This window comes from Taudactylus pleione, unplaced genomic scaffold (genome assembly GCF_031769625.1).
Source record: "Taudactylus pleione unplaced genomic scaffold, aTauple2 ptg000441l, whole genome shotgun sequence".
NCBI lineage: Eukaryota > Metazoa > Chordata > Amphibia > Anura > Myobatrachidae > Taudactylus > Taudactylus pleione.
In genome coordinates this window covers 733,408-753,747 of record NW_028284843.1, presented here as the reverse complement: position 1 = coordinate 753,747, position 20,340 = coordinate 733,408, and the positions used below count along the sequence as shown (strand labels likewise).

General features: G+C 36.1%; 1 protein-coding gene across 1 annotated transcript in view; it reads left to right on the top strand.

Annotated features, from left to right (window-relative positions):
• The first annotated feature begins 4,256 nt into the window (after positions 1–4,256).
• The window catches only part of SRM (spermidine synthase), a 50,402-nt gene continuing 34,318 nt past the window's right edge, over positions 4,257–20,340 (top strand). Inside the window, exons 1-2 of the mRNA XM_088447804.1 lie at positions 4,257–4,437; positions 18,640–18,760. Of these exons, the coding sequence (XP_088303930.1) occupies positions 4,304–4,437; positions 18,640–18,760 (255 nt within the window). The 5' untranslated portion in view covers positions 4,257–4,303. The remainder of the gene's footprint in view (positions 4,438–18,639; positions 18,761–20,340) is intronic.

Sequence of the window (20,340 nt, the reverse complement as noted above, 5' to 3'; positions counted from 1 at the left end):
TATCCGGCCCCTTTTTCTGAACGCGCGAGCGCAAATAGCGTCCGGCTCTGAATCAGGCTCTTTGAGCATACTGGTTTCTATACATTTTTAAATAATTTTGTTACAGGCAAATTGTAGAAACTTCTCATACTAATACAAACACCCACAGACACAAAGACCTGTTTTTCCAGGCTCTGATCAAACCCTATAGCAATACCAACATATTTCTGAATATCGCAATTGCGCTGACACAGAATCGTCAGATAAAAATTACAAGTATCCAATCCAATTATTTGGTTTCGACACAACCCTTACTCCATGTCTGCACCGTGCCATACCAACTCTTACTCCATCTCTGCACCGTGCCATACCAATCCTTATTCCATCTCAGCACCATGTCATACCAACCCTTACCCCATTTCTGCAGCGTGCCATACCAACCCTTACTCCATCTCTGCACCGTACCATACCAACTTTTACTCCATCTCTGCGCCATACCAACCCTTACTCCATCTCTGCACCATGCCATACCAACCCTTACTCCATCTCTGCACCATGCCATACAAACCCTTACTCCATCTCTGCACCATGCCATTCCAACCCTTACTCCATCTCTGCACCATGCCATACCAATCTCTGCACCATGCCATACCAACCCTTACTCCATTTCTGCACAGTGCCATACTAACCCTTACTCCATTTCTGCACCGTGCCATACCAACCCTTACTCCATCTCTGCACCGTGCCATACCAACCCTTACTCCATTTCTGCACCGTGCCATACCAACTTTTACTCCATCTCTGCACCATGCTATACCAATCTCTACACTGTGCCATAACCCTTCCTCCATTTCTGCACCATGCCATACCAGTCTCTGCACCGTGCCATACCAACCCTTACTCCATTTCTGCACTGTGCATACCAACCCTTACTCCATCTCTGCACCGTGCCATACCATCCCTTACTCCAACTCTGCACCGTACCGTACCAACTTTTACTCGATCTCTGCACCATGCCATACCAACCCTTACTCCGTCTCTGCACCATGCCATACCAACCCTTGCTCCATCTCTGCACCATGCCATACCAACCCCTACTCCATCTCTGCACTATGCCATACCAATCTCTGCACCGTGCCATACCAACCCTTACTCCATTTATACACCGTGCCATACTAACCCTTACTCCATTTCTGCACTGTGCCATACCAACCCTTACTCCATCTCTGCACCGTGCCATACCAACCCTTACTCCATTTCTGCACTGTGCCATACCAACTTTTACTCCATCTCTGCACCATGCTATACCAATCTCTACACTGTGCCATAACCCTTCCTCCATTTCTGCACCATGCCATACCAGTCTCTGCACCGTGCCATACCAACCCTTACTCCATTTCTGCACTGTGCCATACCAACCCTTACTCCATCTCTGCACCGTGCCATACCAACCCTTACTCCATCTCTGCACCGTACCATACCAACTTTTACTCCATCTATGCACCATGCCATACCAACCCTTACTCCATCTCTGCACCATGCCATACCAACCCTTACTCCATCTCTGCACCATGCCATACCAATCTCTACACCGTGCCATACCAACCCTTACTCCATCTCGGCACCGTGCCATACCAACCCTTACTCCATCTCTGCACCGTGCCATACCAACCCTTACTCCATCTCTGCACCGTGCCATACCAACCCTTACTCCATCTCTGCACCATGCTATACCAATCTCTACACTGTGCCATAACCCTTCCTCCATTTCTGCACCATGCCATACCAGTCTCTGCACTGTGCCATACTAACCCTTACTCCATTTCTGCACCGTGCCATACCAACCCTTATTCCATCTCTGCACCGTGCTATACCAACTCTTACTCCATCACTGCACCGTGCCATACCAACCCTTACTCCATTTCTGCAGCGTGCCATACCAACCCTTACTCCATCTCTGCACCGTGCCATACCAACCCTTACTCCATCTCTGCACCGTGCCATACCAACCCTTACTCCATCTCTGCACCGTCCCATACCAACCCTTGCTCCATCTCTGCACCATGCCATACCAACCCTTGCTCCATCTCTGCACCGTGCCATACCAACCCTTACTCCATCTCTGCACCGTTCCATACCAACCCTTACTCCATCTCTGCACCATCCCATACCAACCCTTGCTCCATCTCTGCACCTTGCCATACCAACCCTTGCTCCATCTCTGCACCATGCCAAACCAACCCTTACTCCATCTCTGCACCGTCCCATACCAACCCTTACTCCATCTCTGCACCGAGCCATACCAACCCTTACTCCATCTCTGCACCGTACCATACCAACACTTACTCCATCTCAGTACCGTGCCATACCAACCCTTACAACATCACTGCACCGTGCCATACCAACCCTTACTCCATCTCTGCACCGTGCCATACCAACCCTTATTCCATCTCTGCACCGTGCCATACCAACCCTTACTCCATCTCTGCACCGTGCCATACCAACCCTTACTCCATCTCTGCACCGTCCCATACCAACCCTTGCTCCATTTCTGCACCGTGCCATACCAACCCTTGCTCCATTTCTGCACCTTGCCATACCAACCCTTGCTCCATCTCTGCACCATGCCAAACCAACCCTTACTCCATCTCTGCACCGTCCCATACCAACCCTTACTCCATCTCTGCACCGAGCCATACCAACCCTTACTCCATCTCTGCACCGTGCCATACCAACCCTTACTCCATCTCTGCACCGTACCATACCAACACTTACTCCATCTCAGTACCGTGCCATACCAACCCTTACTCCATCTCTGCACCGTGCCATACCAACCCTTATTCCATCTCTGCACCGTGCCATACCAACCCTTACTCCATCTGTGCACCGTGCCATACCAACTCTTATTCCATCTCTGCACCGAGCCATACCAACCCTTACTCCATCTCTGCACCGTACCATACCAACACTTACTCCATCTCAGTACCGTGCCATACCAACCCTTACTACATCACTGCACCGTGCCATACCAACCCTTACTCCATCTCTGCACCGTGCCATATCAACCCTTATTCCATCTCTGCACCGTGCCATACCAACCCTTACTCCATCTGTGCACCGTGCCATACCAACTCTTATTCCATCTCTGCACCGTGCCATACCAACCCTTATTCCATCTCTGCACCGAGCCATACCAACCCTTACTCCATCTCTGCACCGTATCATATCAACACTTACTCCATCTCAGTACCGTGCCAAACCAACCGTTAATCCATCACTGCACCGTGCCATACCAACCCTTACTCCATCTCTGCACCGAGCCATACCAACCCTTACTCCATCTCTGCACCGTGCTATACCAATCCTTATTCCATCTCTGCACCGTGCCATACCAACCCTTACTCCATCTCTGCACCGTGCCATACCAACCCTTACTCCATCTCTGCACCGTGCCATACCAACCCTTATTCCATCTCTGCACCGAGCCATACCAACCCTTACTCCATCTCTGCACCGTGCTATACCAATCCTTATTCCATCTCTGCACCGTGCCATACCAACCCTTACTCCATCTCTGCACCGTGCCATACCAACCCTTACTCCATCTCTGCACCGTGCTATACCAATCCTTATTCCATCTCTGCACCGTGCCATACCAACTTTTACTCCAAACCTTTAAGCATATCTGCTCTGTGGCATACTGACCAGCATCCCACCTCTACCATGTGGCTGTGCCATACCGACCTACCCATCACATATGAGCCTGGTGCTCATTTGTTCACCATGCCATTCAGTAACCTGTTGCCATCACTATATAATGCCATAGCTCTCATGAGTGCCATGCTGCCACCATCTGTATCAGGGGAACCCTCATAAAGTTCTCCCAATACAGGAATTTGAGCCCTCAGCGTAAGGAGCGAGATAAAATAAGATACCCATACACCCAGGCAACATAACAGCTACTATCATACACATCACACCCCAGGGAGATTCTTATAATCTGCTACAAGCCGGGTCCTGGAGTGCAGGGGTAGGCTCAGACTGGCAAACATGCTGGGACTTTCCATAGTTGTAGAGTCTGCCATGTGGAATCATGTGGTGACAGCCAGGATATAGTCACTACCACATCCAGCAACCTGACAGAAGCCACCTGCCCGGATACATGCCAGCATGCAACATGGCGGCAGCAGGGTGTCAGGCACCACGTGCAGGGTCACACTACCTTGCTAGACGCTTGTCCCGCCCTCTCAGCTGCTTGATAAGCCAGTGACAGGCACGCAGCTTCTAGCAGGTTAGATTGCGCACTGCACGGTTCGGGGCTGTCATGGAGTCACCGGTGCAGAATGGCTGGTTCCGGGAGACGTGCAGCCTGTGGCCCGGCCAAGCTATGTCCCTGCAGGTGGATGAGGTGCTGTGTCACAGGAAGTCCCAGTTCCAGGAGATACTTGTCTTCAGGAGGTGAGACCGCCCCCTGTCCCATCTCTGCTTTATATTATACTAATCTATCCTTACTGTATCCTGTCCTCTATATTATACTATACTAATCTATCCTTACTGTATCCTGTCCTCTATATTATACTATACTAATCTATCATTACTGTATCCTGTCCTCTATATTATACTATACTAATCTATCCTTACTGTATCCTGTCCTCTATATTATACTATACTAATCTATCATTACTGTATCCTGTCCTCTATATTATACTATACTAATCTATCATTACTGTATCCTGTCCTCTATATTATACTATACTAATCTATCCTTACTGTATCCTGTCCTCTATATTATACTATACTAATCTATCATTACTGTATCCTGTCCTCTATATTATACTATACTAATATATCCTTACTGTATGTACTGTATCCTGTCCTCTATATTATACTATACTAATCTATCATTACTGTATCCTGTCCTCTATATTATACTATACTAATATATCCTTACTGTATCCTGTCCTCTATATTATACTATACTAATATATCATTACTGTATCCTGTCCTCTATATTATACTATACTAATCTATCCTTACTGTATCCTGTCCTCTATATTATACTATACTAATCTATCCTTACTGTATCCTGTCCTCTATATTATACTATACTAATCTATCATTACTGTATCCTGTCCTCTATATTATACTATACTAATCTATCATTACTGTATCCTGTCCTCTATATTATACTATACTAATCTATCCTTACTGTATCCTGTCCTCTATATTATACTATACTAATCTATCATTACTGTATCCTGTCCTCTATATTATACTATACTAATCTATCCTTACTGTATCCTGTCCTCTATATTATACTATACTAATCTATCATTACTGTATCCTGTCCTCTATATTATACTATACTAATCTATCCTTACTGTATCCTGTCCTCTATATTATACTATACTAATCTATCCTTACTGTGTGTACTGTATCCTGTCCTCTATATTATACTATACTAATCTATCATTACTGTATGTACTGTATCCTGTCCTCTATATTATACTATACTAATGTATCATTACTGTATCCTGTCCTCTATATTATATTATACTAATCTATCCTTACTGTATGTACTGTATCCTGTCCTCTATATTATACTATACTAATGTATCATTACTGTATCCTGTCCTCTATATTATACTATACTAATCTATCATTACTGTATCCTGTCCTCTATATTATACTATACTAATCTATCATTACTGTATCCTGTCCTCTATATTATACTATACTAATCTATCATTACTGTATCCTGTCCTCTATATTATACTATACTAATGTATCATTACTGTATCCTGTCCTCTATATTATACTATACTAATGTATCATTACTGTATCCTGTCCTCTATATTATACTATACTAATATATCATTACTGTATGTACTGTATCCTGTCCTCTATATTATACTATACTAATCTATCCTTACTGTATCCTGTCCTCTATATTATACTATACTAATCTATCCTTACTGTATCCTGTCCTCTATATTATACTATACTAATATATCATTACTGTATGTACTGTATCCTGTCCTCTATATTATACTATACTAATGTATCATTACTGTATCCTGTCCTCTATATTATACTATACTAATCTATCATTACTGTATGTACTGTATCCTGTCCTCTATATTATACTATACTAATCTATCCTTACTGTATCCTGTCCTCTATATTATACTATACTAATCTATCATTACTGTATGTACTGTATCCTGTCCTCTATATTATACTATACTAATCTATCCTTACTGTATCCTGTCCTCTATATTATACTATACTAATATATCATTACTGTATGTACTGTATCCTGTCCTCTATATTATACTATACTAATGTATCATTACTGTATCCTGTCCTCTATATTATACTATACTAATCTATCATTACTGTATGTACTGTATCCTGTCCTCTATATTATACTATACTAATGTATCCTTACTGTATCCTGTCCTCTATATTATACTATACTAATGTATCATTACTGTATCCTGTCCTCTATATTATACTATACTAATGTATCCTTACTGTATCCTGTCCTCTATATTATACTATACTAATCTATCATTACTGTATCCTGTCCTCTATATTATACTATACTAATGTATCCTTACTGTATCCTGTCCTCTATATTATACTATACTAATGTATCCTTACTGTATCCTGTCCTCTATATTATACTATACTAATGTATCATTACTGTATCCTGTCCTCTATATTATACTATACTAATGTATCCTTACTGTATCCTGTCCTCTATATTATACTATACTAATGTATCCTTACTGTATGTACTGTATCCTGTCCTCTATATTATACTATACTAATGTATCCTTACTGTGTGTACTGTATCCTGTCCTCTATATTATACTATACTAATGTATCATTACTGTATCCTGTCCTCTATATTATACTATACTAATGTATCATTACTGTATCCTGTCCTCTATATTATACTATACTAATGTATCCTTACTGTATCCTGTCCTCTATATTATACTATACTAATCTATCATTACTGTATCCTGTCCTCTATATTATACTATACTAATGTATCCTTACTGTATCCTGTCCTCTATATTATACTATACTAATGTATCATTACTGTATCCTGTCCTCTATATTATACTATACTAATCTATCATTACTGTATGTACTGTACCCTGTCCTCTATATTATACTATACTAATCTATCCTTACTGTATGTACTGTATCCTGTCCTCTATATTATACTATACTAATATATCATTACTGTATCCTGTCCTCTATATTATACTATACTAATATATCATTACTGTATCCTGTCCTCTATATTATACTATACTATTCTATCCTTACTGTATGTACTGTATCCTGTCCTCTATATTATACTATACTAATCTATCCTTACTGTATGTACTGTATCCTGTCCTCTATATTATACTATACTAATCTATCCTTACTGTATCCTGTCCTCTATATTATACTATACTAATCTATCCTTACTGTATCCTGTCCTCTATATTATACTATACTAATCTATCCTTACTGTATGTACTGTACCCTATCCTCTATATTATACTATACTAATCTATCATTACTGTATCCTGTCCTCTATATTATACTATACTAATCTATCATTACTGTATGTACTGTATCCTGTCCTCTATATTATACTATACTAATCTATCATTACTGTATCCTGTCCTCTATATTATACTATACTAATCTATCATTACTGTATCCTGTCCTCTATATTATACTATACTAATGTATCATTACTGTATCCTGTCCTCTATATTATACTATACTAATATATCATTACTGTATCCTGTCCTCTATATTATACTATACTAATCTATCCTTACTGTATCCTGTCCTCTATATTATACTATACTAATGTATCATTACTGTATGTACTGTATCCTGTCCTCTATATTATACTATACTAATGTATCATTACTGTATCCTGTCCTCTATATTATACTATACTAATCTATCATTACTGTATGTACTGTACCCTATCCTCTATTATACTATACTAATCTATCATTACTGTATGTACTGTATCCTGTCCTCTATATTATACTATACTAATCTATCCTTACTGTATCCTGTCCTCTATATTATACTATACTAATGTATCATTACTGTATCCTGTCCTCTATATTATACTATACTAATCTATCATTACTGTATGTACTGTATCCTGTCCTCTATATTATACTATACTAATCTATCCTTACTGTATCCTGTCCTCTATATTATACTATACTAATCTATCATTACTGTATCCTGTCCTCTATATTATACTATACTAATCTATCCTTACTGTATCCTGTCCTCTATATTATACTATACTAATCTATCCTTACTGTATCCTGTCCTCTATATTATACTATACTAATATATCATTACTGTATGTACTGTACCCTGTCCTCTATATTATACTATACTAATCTATCCTTACTGTATCCTGTCCTCTATATTATACTATACTAATGTATCATTACTGTATCCTGTCCTCTATATTATACTATACTAATCTATCATTACTGTATGTACTGTACCCTATCCTCTATTATACTATACTAATCTATCATTACTGTATGTACTGTATCCTGTCCTCTATATTATACTATACTAATCTATCCTTACTGTATCCTGTCCTCTATATTATACTATACTAATATATCATTACTGTATGTACTGTATCCTGTCCTCTATATTATACTATACTAATGTATCATTACTGTATCCTGTCCTCTATATTATACTATACTAATCTATCCTTACTGTATCCTGTCCTCTATATTATACTATACTAATCTATCATTACTGTATCCTGTCCTCTATATTATACTATACTAATCTATCATTACTGTATCCTGTCCTCTATATTATACTATACTAATCTATCATTACTGTATCCTGTCCTCTATATTATACTATACTAATATATCATTACTGTATCCTGTCCTCTATATTATACTATACTAATATATCATTACTGTATCCTGTCCTCTATATTATACTATACTAATCTATCATTACTGTATCCTGTCCTCTATATTATACTATACTAATATATCATTACTGTATCCTGTCCTCTATATTATACTATACTAATATATCATTACTGTATCCTGTCCTCTATATTATACTATACTAATATATCATTACTGTATCCTGTCCTCTATATTATACTATACTAATCTATCCTTACTGTATGTACTGTATCCTGTCCTCTATATTATACTATACTAATCTATCCTTACTGTATGTACTGTATCCTGTCCTCTATATTATACTATACTAATCTATCCTTACTGTATCCTGTCCTCTATATTATACTATACTAATCTATCATTACTGTATCCTGTCCTCTATATTATACTATACTAATCTATCCTTACTGTATCCTGTCCTCTATATTATACTATACTAATGTATCATTACTGTATGTACTGTATCCTGTCCTCTATATTATACTATACTAATGTATCCTTACTGTATGTACTGTACCCTGTCCTCTATATTATACTATACTAATCTATCCTTACTGTATGTACTGTACCCTGTCCTCTATATTATACTATACTAATCTATCCTTACTGTATGTACTGTATCCTGTCCTCTATATTATACTATACTAATGTATCCTTACTGTACCCTGTCCTCTATATTATACTATACTAATCTATCCTTACTGTATCCTGTCCTCTATATTATACTATACTAATCTATCATTACTGTATCCTGTCCTCTATATTATACTATACTAATCTATCATTACTGTATCCTGTCCTCTATATTATACTATACTAATCTATCCTTACTGTATGTACTGTATCCTGTCCTCTATATTATACTATACTAATGTATCATTACTGTATCCTGTCCTCTATATTATACTATACTAATCTATCATTACTGTATGTACTGTATCCTGTCCTCTATATTATACTATACTAATGTATCCTTACTGTATCCTGTCCTCTATATTATACTATACTAATGTATCATTACTGTATGTACTGTATCCTGTCCTCTATATTATACTATACTAATCTATCCTTACTGTATGTACTGTATCCTGTCCTCTATATTATACTATACTAATCTATCCTTACTGTATGTACTGTATCCTGTCCTCTATATTATACTATACTAATCTATCCTTACTGTATGTACTGTACCCTGTCCTCTATATTATACTATACTAATCTATCCTTACTGTATGTACTGTACCCTGTCCTCTATATTATACTATACTAATCTATCCTTACTGTATGTACTGTACCCTGTCCTCTATATTATACTATACTAATCTATCCTTACTGTATGTACTGTATCCTGTCCTCTATATTATACTATACTAATGTATCCTTACTGTATCCTGTCCTCTATATTATACTATACTAATGTATCCTTACTGTATCCTGTCCTCTATATTATACTATACTAATCTATCCTTACTGTATGTACTGTATCCTGTCCTCTATATTATACTATACTAATGTATCCTTACTGTACCCTGTCCTCTATATTATACTATACTAATGTATCCTTACTGTACCCTGTCCTCTATATTATACTATACTAATGTATCCTTACTGTATGTACTGTACCCTGTCCTCTATATTATACTATACTAATGTATCCTTACTGTATGTACTGTATCCTGTCCTCTATATTATACTATACTAATCTATCCTTACTGTGTGTACTGTATCCTGTCCTCTATATTATACTATACTAATGTATCCTTACTGTACCCTGTCCTCTATATTATACTATACTAATGTATCCTTACTGTATGTACTGTACCCTGTCCTCTATATTATACTATACTAATGTATCCTTACTGTATGTACTGTATCCTGTCCTCTATATTATACTATACTAATCTATCCTTACTGTACCCTGTCCTCTATATTATACTATACTAATCTATCATTACTGTATCCTGTCCTCTATATTATACTATACTAATATATCATTACTGTATCCTGTCCTCTATATTATACTATACTAATGTATCCTTACTGTATGTACTGTACCCTGTCCTCTATATTATACTATACTAATGTATCCTTACTGTATGTACTGTATCCTGTCCTCTATATTATACTAATCTATCCTTACTGTATGTACTGTACCCTGTCCTCTATATTATACTATACTAATGTATCCTTACTGTACCCTGTCCTCTATATTATACTATACTAATGTATCCTTACTGTATGTACTGTATCCTGTCCTCTATATTATACTATACTAATGTATCCTTACTGTATGTACTGTATCCTGTCCTCTATATTATACTATACTAATCTATCCTTACTGTATGTACTGTACCCTGTCCTCTATATTATACTATACTAATCTATCATTACTGTATCCTGTCCTCTATATTATACTATACTAATGTATCCTTACTGTATCCTGTCCTCTATATTATACTATACTAATATATCATTACTGTATCCTGTCCTCTATATTATACTATACTAATGTATCCTTACTGTATCCTGTCCTCTATATTATACTATACTAATCTATCATTACTGTATGTACTGTACCCTGTCCTCTATATTATACTATACTAATGTATCCTTACTGTATGTACTGTATCCTGTCCTCTATATTATACTATACTAATCTATCCTTACTGTATCCTGTCCTCTATATTATACTATACTAATGTATCCTTACTGTACCCTGTCCTCTATATTATATTATACTAATCTATCCTTACTGTATGTACTGTATCCTGTCCTCTATATTATACTATACTAATCTATCATTACTGTACCCTGTCCTCTATATTATACTATACTAATCTATCCTTACTGTATGTACTGTATCCTGTCCTCTATATTATACTATACTAATGTATCCTTACTGTATGTACTGTATCCTGTCCTCTATATTATACTATACTAATCTATCCTTACTGTGTGTACTGTACCCTGTCCTCTATATTATACTATACTAATCTATCATTACTGTATCCTGTCCTCTATATTATACTATACTAATGTATCCTTACTGTATCCTGTCCTCTATATTATACTATACTAATATATCATTACTGTATCCTGTCCTCTATATTATACTATACTAATGTATCCTTACTGTATCCTGTCCTCTATATTATACTATACTAATCTATCATTACTGTATGTACTGTACCCTGTCCTCTATATTATACTATACTAATCTATCCTTACTGTACCCTGTCCTCTATATTATACTATACTAATGTATCCTTACTGTACCCTGTCCTCTATATTATACTATACTAATGTATCCTTACTGTACCCTGTCCTCTATATTATATTATACTAATCTATCCTTACTGTATGTACTGTATCCTGTCCTCTATATTATACTATACTAATCTATCCTTACTGTATGTACTGTATCCTGTCCTCTATATTATACTATACTAATGTATCCTTACTGTATGTACTGTATCCTGTCCTCTATATTATACTATACTAATCTATCCTTACTGTGTGTACTGTACCCTGTCCTCTATATTATACTATACTAATCTATCATTACTGTATCCTGTCCTCTATATTATACTATACTAATGTATCCTTACTGTATCCTGTCCTCTATATTATACTATACTAATCTATCATTACTGTATCCTGTCCTCTATATTATACTATACTAATGTATCCTTACTGTATCCTGTCCTCTATATTATACTATACTAATATATCATTACTGTATCCTGTCCTCTATATTATACTATACTAATGTATCCTTACTGTATCCTGTCCTCTATATTATACTATACTAATCTATCATTACTGTATGTACTGTACCCTGTCCTCTATATTATACTATACTAATCTATCCTTACTGTATGTACTGTACCCTGTCCTCTATATTATACTATACTAATCTATCCTTACTGTATGTACTGTACCTTGTCCTCTATATTATACTATACTAATCTATCCTTACTGTATCCTGTCCTCTATATTATACTATACTAATATATCATTACTGTATCCTGTCCTCTATATTATACTATACTAATGTATCCTTACTGTATCCTGTCCTCTATATTATACTATACTAATCTATCATTACTGTATGTACTGTACCCTGTCCTCTATATTATACTATACTAATCTATCCTTACTGTATGTACTGTACCTTGTCCTCTATATTATACTATACTAATCTATCCTTACTGTATGTACTGTACCCTGTCCTCTATATTATACTATACTAATCTATCCTTACTGTATGTACTGTACCCTGTCCTCTATGTTATACTATACTAATGTATCATTACTGTATCCTGTCCTCTATATTATACTATACTAATATATCATTACTGTATCCTGTCCTCTATATTATACTATACTAATATATCATTACTGTATCCTGTCCTCTATATTATACTATACTAATATATCATTACTGTACCCTGTCCTCTATATTATACTAAATGTATCCTTACTGTACACTGTCCTCTATTATACTATACTAATCTATCCTTACTGTATGTACTGTACCCTATCCTCTATATTATACTAATCTATCCTTACTGTATGTACTGTACCCTGTCCTCTATATTATACTAATCTATCCTTACTGTATGTACTGTACCCTGTCCTCTATATTATACTATACTATTCTATCCTTACTGTATGTACTGTATCCTGTCCTCTATATTATACTATACTAATCTATCCTTACTGTATGTACTGTACTCTGTCCCCTATATTATACTATTCTATCCTTACTGTATGTACTGTACCCTGTCCTCTATATTATACTATACTAATGTATCCTTACTGTATGTACTGTACCCTGTCCTCTATATTATACTATACTAATGTATCCTTACTGTATCCTGTCCTCTATATTATACTATACTAATCTATCCTTACTGTATGTACTGTACACTGTCCTCTATATTATACTATACTAATCTATCCTTACTGTATGTACTGTACCCTGTCCTCTATATTATACTATACTAATGTATCCTTACTGTATGTACTGTATCCTGTCCTCTATATTATACTATACTAATCTATCCTTACTGTACCCTGTCCTCTATATTATACTATACTAATCTATCCTTACTGTATGTACTGTATCCTGTCCTCTATATTATACTATACTAATCTATCCTTACTGTATGTACTGTACCCTGTCCTCTATATTATACTATACTAATCTATCCTTACTGTATGTACTGTATCCTGTCCTCTATATTAAACTATACTAATCTATCCTTACTGTATGTACTGTATCCTGTCCTCTATATTATACTAATCTATCCTTACTGTATGTACTGTACCCTGTCCTCTATATTATACTATACTAATCTATCCTTACTGTATGTACTGTACCCTGTCCTCTATATTATACTATACTAATCTATCCTTACTGTATGTACTGTACCCTGTCCTCTATATTATACTATACTAATCTATCCTTACTGTATGTACTGTATCCTGTCCTCTATATTATACTATTCTATCCTTACTGTATGTACTGTATCCTGTCCTCTATATTATACTATACTAATCTATCCTTACTGTATCCTGTCCTCTATATTATACTATACTAATCTATCCTTACTGTATGTACTGTACTCTGTCCCATCTCTGCTTTATATTATACTAATCTATCATTACTGTATCCTGTCCTCTATATTATACTATACTAATCTATCCTTACTGTATGTACTGTACCCTGTCCCCTATATTCTACTATACTAATTTATCCTTACTGTATGTACTGTACCCTGTCCCCTATATTATACTATACTAATATATCCTTACTGTATCCTGTCCTCTATATTATACTATACTAATATATCATTACTGTATCCTGTCCTCTATATTATACTATACTAATGTATCCTTACTGTATCCTGTCCTCTATATTATACTATACTAATATATCATTACTGTATCCTGTCCTCTATATTATACTATACTAATATATCATTACTGTACCCTGTCCTCTATATTATACTAAATGTATCCTTACTGTACACTGTCCTCTATTATACTATACTAATCTATCCTTACTGTATGTACTGTACCCTATCCTCTATATTATACTAATCTATCCTTACTGTATGTACTGTACCCTGTCCTCTATATTATACTAATCTATCCTTACTGTATGTACTGTACCCTGTCCTCTATATTATACTATACTATTCTATCCTTACTGTATGTACTGTACCCTGTCCTCTATATTATACTATACTAATCTATCCTTACTGTATGTACTGTACTCTGTCCCCTATATTATACTATTCTATCCTTACTGTATGTACTGTACCCTGTCCTCTATATTATACTATACTAATGTATCCTTACTGTATGTACTGTACCCTGTCCTCTATATTATACTATACTAATGTATCCTTACTGTATCCTGTCCTCTATATTATACTATACTAATCTATCCTTACTGTATGTACTGTACACTGTCCTCTATATTATACTATACTAATCTATCCTTACTGTATGTACTGTACCCTGTCCTCTATATTATACTATACTAATGTATCCTTACTGTATGTACTGTATCCTGTCCTCTATATTATACTATACTAATCTATCCTTACTGTATGTACTGTATCCTGTCCTCTATATTATACTATACTAATCTATCCTTACTGTATCCTGTCCTCTATATTATACTAATCTATCCTTACTGTATGTACTGTACCCTGTCCTCTATATTATACTATACTAATCTATCCTTACTGTATGTACTGTATCCTGTCCTCTATATTATACTATACTAATCTATCCTTACTGTATGTACTGTGCCCTGTCCTCTATATTAAACTATACTAATCTATCCTTACTGTATGTACTGTATCCTGTCCTCTATATTATACTATACTAATCTATCCTTACTGTATGTACTGTATCCTGTCCTCTATATTATACTAATCTATCCTTACTGTATGTACTGTACCCTGTCCTCTATATTATACTATACTAATCTATCCTTACTGTATGTACTGTACCCTGTCCTCTATATTATACTATACTAATCTATCCTTACTGTATGTACTGTACCCTGTCCTCTATATTATACTATACTAATCTATCCTTACTGTATGTACTGTATCCTGTCCTCTATATTATACTATACTAATCTATCCTTACTGTATCCTGTCCTCTATATTATACTATACTAATCTATCCTTACTGTATGTACTGTACCCTGTCCCCTATATTCTACTATACTAATTTATCCTTACTGTATGTACTGTACCCTGTCCCCTATATTATACTATACTAATATATCCTTACTGTATCCTGTCCTCTATATTATACTATACTAATCTATCCTTACTGTATGTACTGTACTCTGTCCTCTATATTATACTAAATCTATCCTTACTGTATGTACTGTACTCTGTCCTCTATATTATACTAAATCTATCCTTATTGTATGTACTGTACCCTGTCCTCTATATTATACTATACTAATCTATCATTACTGTATCCTGTCCTCTATATTATACTATACTAATCTATCCTTACTGTATGTACTGTATCCTGTCCTCTATATTATACTATACTAATCTATCCTTACTGTATGAACTGTACCCTGTCCTCTATATTATACTATACTAATCTATCCTTACTGTATCCTGTCCTCTATATTATACTATACTAATCTATCCTTACTGTATGAACTGTACCCTGTCCTCTATATTATACTATACTAATCTATCCTTACTGTATCCTGTCCTCTATATTATACTATACTAATCTATCCTTACTGTATGTACTGTACCCTGTCCTCTATATTATACTATACTAATCTATCCTTACTGTATGTACTGTACCCTGTCCTCTATATTATACTATACTAATCTATCCTTACTGTATGGGCTGTACCCTATCCTCTATTATACTATACTAAACTATCCTTACTATATGTACTGTATCCTTTCCCCTATATTATACTATACTAATATATCATTACTGTATCCTGTCCCCTATATTATACTATACTAATCTATCCTTACTGTATGTACTATACCCTGTCCTCTATATTATAATATACTAATCTATCCTTACTGTATGTACTGTACCCTGTCCTCTATATTATACTATACTATCCGTACTGTATCCTGTCCTCTATATTATACTATACTAATATATCATTACTGTATCCTGTCCCCTATATTATACTAATCTATCCTTACTGTATGTACTGTACCCTGTCCTCTATATTATACTATTCTATCCTTACTGTATGTACTGTACCCTGTCCTCTATATTATACTATACTAATCTATCCTTACTGTATGTACTGTACCTTGTCCTCTATATTATACTATACTAATCTATCCTTACTGTATGTACTGTACCCTGTCCTCTATATTATACTATACTAATCTATCCTTACTGTATGTACTGTACCCTGTCCTCTATATTATACTATACTAATCTATCATTACTGTATGTACTGTATCCTGTCCTCTATGTTATACTATACTAATGTATCATTACTGTATCCTGTCCTCTATATTATACTATACTAATATATCATTACTGTATCCTGTCCTCTATATTATACTAATCTATCCTTACTGTATGTACTGTACCCTGTCCCCTATATTATACTATTCTATCCTTACTGTATGTACTGTACCCTGTCCTCTATATTATACTATTCTATCCTTACTGTATGTACTGTACCCTGTCCTCTATATTGTACTATACTAATCTATCCTTACTGTATGTACTGTACCCTGTCCTCTATATTATACTATACTAATCTATCCTTACTGTATGTACTGTATCCTGTCCTCTATATTATACTAATCTATCCTTACTGTATGTACTGTACCCTGTCCTCTATATTGTACTATACTAATCTATCCTTACTGTATGTACTGTACCCTGTCCTCTATATTATACTATACTAATCTATCCTTACTGTATGTACTGTATCCTGTCCTCTATATTATACTAATCTATCCTTACTGTATGTACTGTACCCTGTCCTCTATATTATACTATACTAATCTATCCTTACTGTATGTACTGTATCCTGTCCTCTATATTATACTAATCTATCCTTACTGTATGTACTGTACCCTGTCCTCTATATTGTACTATACTAATCTATCCTTACTGTATGTACTGTACCCTGTCCTCTATATTATACTATACTAATCTATCCTTACTGTATGTACTGTATCCTGTCCTCTATATTATACTAATGTATCCTTACTGTATGTACTGTACCCTGTCCTCTATATTATACTATACTAATCTATCCTTACTGTATGTACTGTACCCTGTCCTCTATATTATACTAATCTATCCTTACTGTATGTACTGTACCCTGTCCTCTATATTATACTATAGAGTGGTTAATTGCAGACAGCAGTTACGGCAGTGCTGGGGGCAAGGGAGCGGTTAGGGGAAGGCAGAACTGTGGGTAGGGAGAGGGCATGGGCATATAGCTGCTGGCGCAGTACTGGGGGAAAGGTGGGGGTTGGAGCAGGCAATACTGGGGGTAATGAAAGGGCAAGGCTAGGTGGGGCAGCAGTGTGGCAAGGAGCTGTTGAAGTTGTGAAGCCATGGCCCCTGTATAATACGTTGTGCTGAATGGATGCTATCTTATCCCTTACAGTAAGACCTATGGAAATGTGCTGGTTTTGGACGGCTTAATCCAGTGTACGGAGAGAGATGAGTTTTCATACCAGGAAATGATGGCAAACCTACCGCTCTGTAGCCATCCGAACCCGCGCAAGGTAGGTGGGCTGTGACATGTCAGGAATATAGGGAACCTGTGAGTCTCCATCCGATGCGTGTCAGCCTCTGGCTTGCCCTTTGGATATCTTACCTTTTTCCTATAGTAATGGCCTATATTGTAATGTGATGCGTCTTAAATTGTTTTAGTGTAACTTTTATATGAAATGTGTACTCCCATGTTAAAGATGCTTGGTAATGTCCACTAGACAGGCCACCTCCTTTCATTGCCCCCTAGGGGCGCTCTCTCATTGGCTCATAGTGTTGTCTGAGCAAGCAGTGTCGCTCCCCGCTCAGGTAAAAGATTATACAGGTGGCGCTGCTAAATGTGTTAATATAAATATATATATCTTTTTTTTTTATCTCTAAAAATAAATATACAACATGTATTCTCCCGGACTGTAAAAAAAACAACCTGAATATTTAGTAGAAGTACACACCAAACAACATATGTAAGGATTAACGTATGAGTAATAGAGATCAATGCACTTGGTATATTATTCAATTGAAAAGAGACTGTAACTGCTCGTAGTATACATCTCCGTATAAGAAACCGTTACCAAATAAGAGTCACGTATAATGTAACAGTGTAATCCAAAAGCTCTCAAATAGATGACTCACTGTGTAAATGCACCTGATATATGCGGCCAAAAGAGTGGAGCGCTGGTTTGATCAAGTGACCACACTAATTAATGCAAATAAATTTATTGCAACATGACAATAACAATGTATAAAACATACAATAAATTCTACACTGGTAGGATGAGGGGATATATAGGAGCAATGGTCAATTGAATAAAGGTGTGGGACCAATCCAAGGTCCAGTGGCAGGTAAAGTTCACAAACAAGCTCTGTATAAGTCCACCAAAGTGGATATAGTCAGCAAACTCATGTATAACAATGTTACCAAAAGGATCCAAATACGGGGAGCTGTAATCACCTGTCAATTATGCCAGTACTCACACTATGGAAGGCGTCCAGCCAGTGTAGGAAGTGCACCGGGATCCGTACCAGACGGGGACCGGGCGCACCAACCTGGCGTGGCTGATCCTGGATGTAATTTGCGGGTGTGATAACGGAGGCCGCTGACAAGCTGCTTGCGGTTGGATGATCTCCGTACGGCTGAACAGGTCTCGTGCTCTGTGCTCTGTGACTGTAAGAATCCTTTCCGGGAAGTGGGTAGAGACTCTGCTCTTGGCTGACTTTCTCTGCAGCTGAATGACCGTGCAGGTATGGGGGACAAATATACCAGCTCTGTGTCCAGTGGAAGGAGATCCCTTGATGCGTTTCTCCAGGCTCAAAAGATTCCCGGTTTCCTCAGAAGGCAAATGATCTCCATAGAAGTTTGGGCCTATTTTATATCCACCTAGCAATTACTCTAATTAATGAATTAATGATGGGTGTTCTCAGAAATTAAGAAGACAGGAATAACACTAATTAAATAAAATATATAACACAGGACTACAATTCTAAGATCATGAATACAGTTATAATATATAAGTACAAGACCAATAATCAGATATATGATCCCTATAATAAATAAAAATAAATATTAATAATAAAAATGAAAATAATGATATAA